Source organism: Empidonax traillii, unplaced genomic scaffold, assembly GCF_003031625.1.
Source record: "Empidonax traillii isolate 1590-97213 ecotype Southwest subspecies unplaced genomic scaffold, ASM303162v1 scaffold482:size1200881, whole genome shotgun sequence".
Lineage (NCBI taxonomy): Eukaryota > Metazoa > Chordata > Aves > Passeriformes > Tyrannidae > Empidonax > Empidonax traillii.
In genome coordinates, this window is record NW_020955675.1 from 218,027 (window position 1) to 226,826 (window position 8,800).

Consider the following 8,800-nt stretch of genomic DNA (forward strand, 5'->3'; position numbering starts at 1 on the left):
GCAGAGCTCTGCAGATTGACACTTTGCAGAGACCTTTCCCTCCTGCTGCTGGAAAAGTTCGCAGAGGAGAACATCAGCTGAACAAAACCACACATTTCCAGCTTAAAACCAAATCAGCCACACTCAAAAGTGGGTTTTCCTGGAAAGGTCTCTGACAAAATCTTGAGCTAGCACAGCTTAACTCAAATTCACCGACTGTCATAACAAATGAGGTTCTCACTCTCAATACTCATCTAACCAGAGCAGTTCAGGTCCTATCTTCCTGCAACAGGAACTGGATTGCTTCCCAAAATTCAGATTATTACTCATACCGTAACAATGAACAACTTTCTCTCACTGTTGATACACTCAAGAGACCCATGAAGCAAATCTTTTAACCCAGGGCACAGTGTGACAGTGACATCAACGACAATATCCAGGAAATACAAAAGAGCACCAATAATTGAGCACCATCCTTTCTATTTCCCTGTGTGCAGCTGTTATTGACTGGGACTTACCTGGCCTTACTGTTCTTTTCCACCTGTAGGAAGAATTTCAATATAGTCAATGAGTGAACAGACCAAACACAGGCTGAAAACTTTGCTACCAGCACCCCCAGAGGCTGAACTGCTCAGGCCAACACCAGGTACTTTTAGGACAGTGAAGTAAGCTAAAAAAATATTTATTTAAAATGGTATCCCACCAAACAGCTCTAATGTAACTGCAGATCACTTTGACTTTATTTGATTCCTTCCCAGCATCATGAATGCTACCAAGAACACTGCTGATAATGATATAATTAGCATCAATACTCCCTAATAATTAGGTGTAACCCAGGCTGAAGCACATGAAGAGTCACCTATCACAGAGCAGAGGTGATGGATCCATTTTAGTTTCCTGCAGTGGGAAGCGCTGCTGCCACCCCCTCGGCCCTCAGCTCAGCACAATGAAACAGCAAAATAAAAGTCATCAAAACACCCTTTAGACATCACACTTAAACACTGTCAGCAATCCCAGAGCGAATCATCCCTTTAAAATACTGTCAACACTTCCAGGGCAATTCGTCCCCAAATCATCTCAGTGCACAAGGAAAAGGAAGTTTCCTACGCAAGGAAAGAAAAATAACTCAACATAAGCCAAAAATTATCTCTTTTAATACAAAATTCCATTCTCATAGAACAAATTTATTTTCCACTGAATAAATAGATCTGCTCACCGTCCGCGGGCGAGATTACTGCCTATAGTTACGTTGAAATTCTCTTGCCTTTCTGCGGTTTAATTAAAATATAAACATTATTTGCAACCGGCTTTACTCTGTTTGGATACAAGTATGAACACTTGGGGGTTTGGTGACATTGCCAAATGTTTACAGCACCACTCTCACTGGGGGTTGTACTTTAACCTGATTTATACAGCTCCATGTGTTACTTGCATGTAGGCTCATCGATGCAATTATTACAATTATGATGAGGAGGATCTGGCCTTTGCACTTGCATGGCTCATGCTTTTAGCACGGGCATGCTCTTCTATCATCCATTAAAAAAAAATATAAAAAAACCAAAACAAGCAACAAAGCGAACAAATGAACCAACCCCAAGGGATTAGAGCTGAAGGCAGCAGTGATAAAACACAGTATCAACTCAACAGAAGAAATTCGGATGGGTAACATTTTTTACTGGTGTAATGGAGATGATGCTGGGTTTACAGACGTTTGGAGCTGTCCCTCTGTCTCCAGACTCCCACAGCTACTACCATGACTCTCCAAGACAGACGGACCCAAAAAGCCTACCAGGAGCATCCTGGCTGGAGCTGTAAATAGCGACACTGGGGGGAAAAAACAAGTATTTATGGGTTTATCTCTGCTAAAACGCATTGTCAGGGGTGAAACCGAAGCTTTTCCCCAGAGGGAGGAGGGCGGATGGTCGGGAGAATGACCTTGGGGGGGGGGAAGGGGGGGAAGTGACAAATCCCAGTCCCCTCGGGACAGCGGCAGGAGCGCTCCGGGCAGCACCTTTGGAGCTGAGCAGGGGAATAACCTCCATAGGTCCGGATACATCACCCTGACCGCTGCTCAGGCAAATTATATTTATGGACGGTTTGGATACTTCATTATAAAAAATCGCTATTTGAAGGACTTTAGGAGCTACGGGCTGTGCCCCGCCCCGGTATAAGGCGCCCGGGGGTACATTCAGCGGGGCGGGGTTGGGGGGGGGATGGCAGGAGAGGGGTCGGGGATGCGGGAGCGGCTCCAGAGGCGGCCCCGGGAGCCGGGTCCGTGCGCGCTCCCGCGGCCGCCCCAGCGCTGGAGCGGCGGTGCCACCTGGCGGCCGCGCGGGGACGCGCACCGGCGGCCACACGAGGTGGGGGACAACGGGGACAAACACACCAAGATACCACCCGGGACCTGCCCCCGGGGCCAGGGGAATCCGATCGTCTTTGGCGTCGCTCCGCTTGCGGCGGGAGCGGGGAGGGATGCTGCTTTTTCCGGATGGCACCGCCCCATTCCAAACTGGAATTTGCGGTTTAATTCACCCCCCCACCCCCCCTCTCCTGCACGTTTTGACTGCTCAGCCCCTCACGGACTGCGGCTCCGAACACCGGGGACACCCCAGCGAAGCCTCGGTGCCTCCAGCAGGACGGGAGCCAGCGCTCCGGTGGGATGCGCTCCCAGTTTTCCCGGTATTTTTAACTATCAGCACAGCACAGCAGGGATACAGATCGCAAATCGGATTTGTGACAGTCTCGGGTGGTATCTTGGCAAGAGACGCTGTACAGGTTTTTTTTTTTTTTTTTTTCCTCTGTTAACATCACAGTGCATCGAACTGTTATTAATAAAATAGCGTTCAAGGTTATGGGAGGGAAGGAAATCTCCGTGGGGGAAGCTGAAGTTTCAGGTTCAAGCTTTGTATTCCTATATATATATATATATTTGGGGTTGTATATATATATATATATATATATATGCATTGTTTTTCAAAACGTTTTATTAGGAAAGCTATACCAGACGCATCACTGTACAATGATTAAACATTACCTTTACAATTTATATTCACTTGAAATTACAGAATAAATATATGCACATTGTTGTACCTTTGTGTGTGTGTGTGTGTGCGTGTATGTGTGCATGAGAGAAAACATTAAAAGTGCTTCCTACAAAGCTGTTAGTGAGAGGTGCCCAGTAGCTTCTTCTTTTTTTTTTTTTTTCTTTTTTTCCCCTTTTTTTCTGTATATTTGCATGTTGCTTTTATTAGGAAAGTGCGGATGTCCTCCAAAAAACCATGGCGTCATGATGAAGTGTCACTGAGCATCCCCTAGGTGTGTGAGCCACGTGGTGACATCCTTTGGGCTGCTCGGCTCCGGGGAGGAAGGGGGGGAGTTCCCCCCAGCCCACGGGATTCCCCCCGCGGCCCCCGGGCCCCGCTACCGCCCTGCGCGGAGGGGCCGGGGTGGCGGGGAGGGTGAGGGTGAGTGTGCGTGCGAGGGAGGGAGAGAGACAAGAGTGAGACATTCGAGCAAGACCCTCCCCTCCCTTCCCCTCTTGCAGTTTCCAGGCATGCAGCAAACTGCGCTCGTTTGCTTCTTTGCATTTTTTGTTTTCTTTTAAATAAATGTACAGAATCTGTGCCATGATGGGCAGGAAGAAAGCAAGCCACAAAATGCCATCTTCCCTCCCCCTCCCCTCCAAGGGAAAATATCAAGGAAGTTTACTCGCAACGGAAAAAAAAAAAAAAAAAAAAAAAAAAAAAAAAAAAAAAAAAAAAAAAAAAAAAAAAAAAAAAAAAAAAAAAAAAAAAAAAAAAAAAAAAAAAAAAAAAAAAAAAAAAAAAAAAAAAAAAAAAAAAAAAAAAAAAAAAAAAAAAAAAAAAAAAAAAAAAGCCAACAAACAAAACAAAGGACAAGAATAAAGAAAAAAAAAAGAAAAAAAAAGAAAAATAAAAAAGAGAGAGAGACACACACATAGAATTTACTTAATCAGGATCAATACAAAGATCCCCCATAATAATAATAATATAATAATAATAATATACCTTTATGACATGGCACAGTCAAAGTCTCAGTTTCAGTATAAAAAATAATGATTGATTAACATCTGCTGGCAAAAGTCTGCGAAGGCACTTCGTCGATTACTGATCTGAGAAGGGCCCTGCCCCGCAGCGCGCACATCTGGCGGGGCAGAGCGCACAGCTGTATCCTCTGCCCGCGGGCGGCGGGGCCGGGCGGGCGGCGGGGCGGCGGTCAGAACCGGTACGTGGTCTTCTCCAGGACTTCGAGGTAATCCGGCTTGGTTTGGAGTTTGGCCCTTAACTCGAGGTATTCGCTTGTGGGGGTTTGGTGGTCCGGGAAGCCCTTGCCGGCCGCGAAGAGGAGCGTCTCCTTCAGCCTGGCGTCCTGCTGCAGGTCCGGGTATTGCATGCCGGGGGGGTGGACGTGCAGTTCCTTCAGCTTGGGCACGGTGCCGTACAGGCAGTCCACGAAGCCCACGGCGCAGGGCGGCGGGCGGTCGCGGTCCCGCGGGGCTCCCCCCGCCGCCGCCGCCCCGAGCGCGCCCGCCGCCAGCCCTCCGCCTGCGGGGTGCTGGGGGTGCACGGCCACGATGGTGTTGAGCTGCGAGCTGGACACGGCCAGGCTCCACTCCTGCTCCTTCTCCAGCAAGGTGCGGTAGCTGCTGCCGGGCTCCGGAGCGGCGGCGGGGGCGGCGGGGTGGGCGAAGCCGCGCTCGCCGCCGCCCCGCAGCAGCTCGGCCGACTCCCCTCCACCTCCACCTCCGCCGCCGCCGCCGCCGCCGCCCGCCGCCTCCTCCTCCTCCCGCGGCTTGTAGATGGGGTTGTTGCACATCTGGGTCACCGGGTGCGGGATGTAGTCGTAGACGTGGCCCGCCGGGGGCGCCTTCTCCGGGGACCGCTCGCCGGTGCCCCCCCCGCCACCGCCGCCGCCGCCGCCGCCCTCGGGGAAGAGCCTCGGGCAGCGCAGCGGCACCGCGCCCAGGTCCGCCGCCTCCGCCCGCGGGCCGCGGAACGGCAACTTCCTCCGGCGGCGCCGCAGCACGAAGGCGAAGAGCCCGGCGGCCACCAGCACGGCGGAGAAGAAGAGGACGAGCAGGCTGAGGATGAGCACGGACAGCGGCACGGCGGCGGCGGCCGCGGCCGGGGGCAGCTCGTAGGCGGCCGCGCCGGTGGCCGCGGGCGGCGGAGGGGCGGCGGGGGGCGAGGCGGCGGCGGCGGCGGGGCGCAGGGCGGCGGGGCACAGCGCGGCCAGCTCCAGGGAGCGCAGGTCGCGGCGGGCCAGCGGCTCGGGGCTGAAGCACAGTACCTCGCCCACCACGCTGACCGAGCTGAGCCCCTCCAGCCACTGCTTGAGCGGCACCAGCTCGCAGGTGCAGTCCCAGGGGTTGAGCTTCAGGTCGATCTGCACGATGGCGTGCAGGTGCTCCAGCACCCCGGCCACCGGCAGCGCCAGGAAGTGGTTGTTGCGCAGGTTGAGGCGCGCCAGGGAGGTGCCGGCGAAGGCGTCGGTGGGCAGCGTGCGGAGCAGGTTGTCGTTGAGGAAGAGGAGCTTCAGGTTGGGCATGAGGCTGAAGGCCGCCGGCTGGATTTCCCTGATCAGGTTGTACTCGAAGTACAGGTAATGCAAACTCTGCAGGCCCCGGAACATGCCCGGGGTGAGCCGCTCGATGTCGTTCCCGTTCAGGTACAGGCTCTTGAGGTTGGGCAGGTTGATGAACGCCCCGTCCTGCACGTAGGAGATCCGGTTGTTCCCCAGGTGTAAGAGATCCAAGGAGGAAAAATTCCAGAAATCGGAGCGGTAGATTTTCTGGATCAAATTCCCGTTCAGGTACAGCTTCTTGGCGTTCAAGGGCCTGGGCAGGAGCTCGGAGATGTTGTGGAACCCTCGCTCCTTGCAGTTGACCGTCAGGCCCAGGTCGTTGATGTGCAAACTGCAAGAGCAGCCGGTGGGGCAGATGATGGGGATGGGGGGCCGGGTCTGGTAGGCAGCCACGGGGGGTTGGTTGGGCCCGGGGTACAGGCCGCGGGGGGTCGGGGGAGGCCGGGGCGCCCTGGGCTGCTTGGTGGGCTTGGGCTGCTTGTTGGAGGTTTTGTACTCAACAGAGGAGGCGGTGAAATGGAAGGAGGACAGCATGGAGGAAGGCTTCGTAGGCCACGCGTTCTCCTTGCTGGACGACAGCTGAGGGATGCCCAGGCTGGCTTCCACCTCGGAGTCGGACAGCATGGGGCACAGCTTGCTTCTCTTGATTTCCCTCAGGTCCTTCCCGTGGAAGTGGAAGGGGGTCTCGCAGGTGATGTCCCCCACCAGAGCAGTGTAGGGGATGCGCTCCAACCAGCTCTTCAGCTGCACGATCTCACACGTACAGTTCCATGGGTTCTCCTCCAGCTGGATCTCCATCAGGCTCCTGCCAATATGGTCCAACATCCCGCGGTAGGAAAGGACTTTCAGCCGGTTCCCGCGCAAGTCCAAGTGGGTTAAGGACACAGACTTAAATAAATTGGTGGGAAGCATGGGGATGAGATTGTCGTTTAGGATAAGGACCCTCAATTTACTTAGGTTTCGAAATGCCCCGCTTTCAATCCGTTTAATGACATTGTAATCTGCCTGCAGATATTCCAGACTTTCCAAACCCAGGAAAGTGTCGTTCCTGAAGATGTCCAATTTGTTTTCGTGCAAATACAACCTCTTCAGAACTCGGAGCCCATTAAAAGCCCCTGTCTGAATGTCCTGCAGTGCGTTGTTCCCAAGGTTAATAGACACAGCATTGTTCAAGTGAAGAAAACTGTTGGTGTACAATTTCCTCATGGAATTCCTCTGCAGATAAAGTTTAAAAGGTCTCGACCATGACTCTGTTATCTGACTAATATTTATAAATCCTTTGTTGTCACAATGTATATGGAAAAGGCTCTCCTTCACTTCACAGTAACATGGATCAAAGCAGGGCTCATCCAGTTCCTCCGAGTCCTCTATCAAGGGAATAGGTGTAGTCCATGCTAGAGCAATTGTGCTTAGAAGAATTATCCACAACATCCTTCCTTTATGAAGCGTCTCTGCCGTGGAAGGTTTCATCATTTCTTGGTGTTTACAAAACTGCAATGGGAAGAAAAATGCAGATTTCAGTGTTTCTGCCCTGCCCCGCTCCTTCTACTCAAGCCCCTACCTGCCAGACTCGTGTTAGGCTCTTGGAAAGTTCAGCAGTTGTTGGGCAGACGTTCACAACCAACTCCAGGGGTGTGGGATGGGCGAGCCTTGCCCTGATTTATACTTAAGAGATGGTAGACGGTTCCATCACGCGATAGCAGCCTCCCTTCTCCCCCTCCCCGTGGTAAATGCCACCTATAAAGAGGACAGCACATGCAGCCCCACACAGCAACACGAGCACACACGGGATGGACGTGTTGCATCTCTCTACACGATTTCCACCGTAGGACCGGCATTTGCAACTCCACAGATCTCACACCCGGGTGCTTTGTGGCCATCACAGCCCGCATCGGCTACGGGGGGTGAAACACCCGGTGGGCAGAATTCTCCGGTGTCGCACTCCATCCTGCAGCCATGCAAACTCCCAAAGTTATTGAGCCTCAGCCCTCGAACCCCTCTCCCTCCCGGCTCAATGTATTCCACACGTAAGTTCCAAGGAGTGTGCAGGGCTTGCTGATGTCCCTGGCAGAACAGTTCCCCCTCAGAAATCCCCACAGCATCTTCACCGGAGCAAACGGTTAACAGCCCTCCCTGATGCGAAAGGGAAGCTTCCCCTCGCAAATGCGCCGGTGAATTAATGCAACTGGTATATTATCAGATAAATACACGCCACATATTAGTCATTTTAGCTGATTAAAGCATTTAGAGATGATTAATCTTTCTAAAGCACATGCCCATGCGATCAGCAGATCTAAAGGGAAGTGACAGCTAAAGAGGCACCTAGGATTGAAACGCTCAGCCTGCCTCGGATTAGGGCATTTTGTGCCCCCAGGACCAAGCAGGAGACCCGGTTAAAAAGCTGAAAGTGGAAGAGGAAAAAAAAAAAACAAAACAAACAAAGCCTTGACACTTACCAGCCGATAAATTTGCTATCCTACTATATACGTTCCCGAATGAAGACACCATTCTTCTCCAATCAGATGAAAATAATGCTGCACTAATGAGATGCAGCTCCTTCAACATATGGTTTCACCCTTCCTTCCACCAGATATTTTAAATGTATGGGCACAGAGGAACGCTAAGGATGGTAATAATAACGGCGGTGATGCAGCCTTCCTTGAATCCCTGAAATGCCCATTAGAACCATTCGGAGCGATCGTCGCTTTTAGTCCTAATCTCTCAATAGAAAAGGTCCTTTTTGCCTTCCTCGTGTAAAAGAACTAGAAAAATTTGCCCCCCATCCACAAACTTAAGAGCAGAAGGATGCATTTAGGGGAGAGAAATGCCAGAGGAACAGAAATCCTTAGGATCAACTTGCAAATGAAACCCTCCCCTGTGGGAAAGAGGAGATGGTTGAAAGCACGAAAAGAGAAATACCCTCTGCAATTAAAACCAGCATCTAATTGGGGAGAAGGGAGAGAGATGAGAGCTGTATTGCAGTATCAGTCTCTCTGTCTCCTTTGCAAAATATTAAGTTCTTTCTCTTCTGCAAGGGCTGTAATAAAAAATAAAAAAAAATAAATAAAGAGGATTATTATATCTTCTTTTTGGAAGAGGGGGGTGTCTTTGACCCTAGGCGGAAACAAAAGGATCCAGAAAGGTTGTACTTACCGGTTTGCAGGAGAGATTTTAGCTCATCGTTACAATAGCAAAAAAGCAAAAGAGGGGAAGGGGG

The 8,800-nt window shown here is 51.5% G+C and overlaps 1 protein-coding gene across 3 annotated transcripts; it reads right to left on the reverse strand.

Annotated features, from left to right (window-relative positions):
- Window positions 1–4,199: 4,199 nt before the first annotated feature.
- Window positions 4,200–8,800, reverse strand: SLITRK3 (SLIT and NTRK like family member 3). Of its 3 annotated transcripts, XM_027896149.1 has the most exons (3): window positions 8,737–8,800; window positions 8,040–8,620; window positions 4,200–7,074 (listed from the first exon to the last, which is right to left on the reverse strand). In XM_027896149.1, the coding sequence occupies exon 3, from the start codon at window positions 7,054–7,056 to the stop codon at window positions 4,216–4,218; it is 2,841 nt and encodes a 946-aa protein (XP_027751950.1). In that variant the 5' UTR covers window positions 7,057–7,074; window positions 8,040–8,620; window positions 8,737–8,800; the 3' UTR covers window positions 4,200–4,215. The 3 variants fall into 3 exon arrangements, with proteins under 3 accessions (XP_027751950.1, XP_027751951.1, XP_027751949.1); XM_027896150.1 differs by lacking the exon at window positions 8,040–8,620; XM_027896148.1 differs by having other exon boundaries at window positions 4,200–8,620.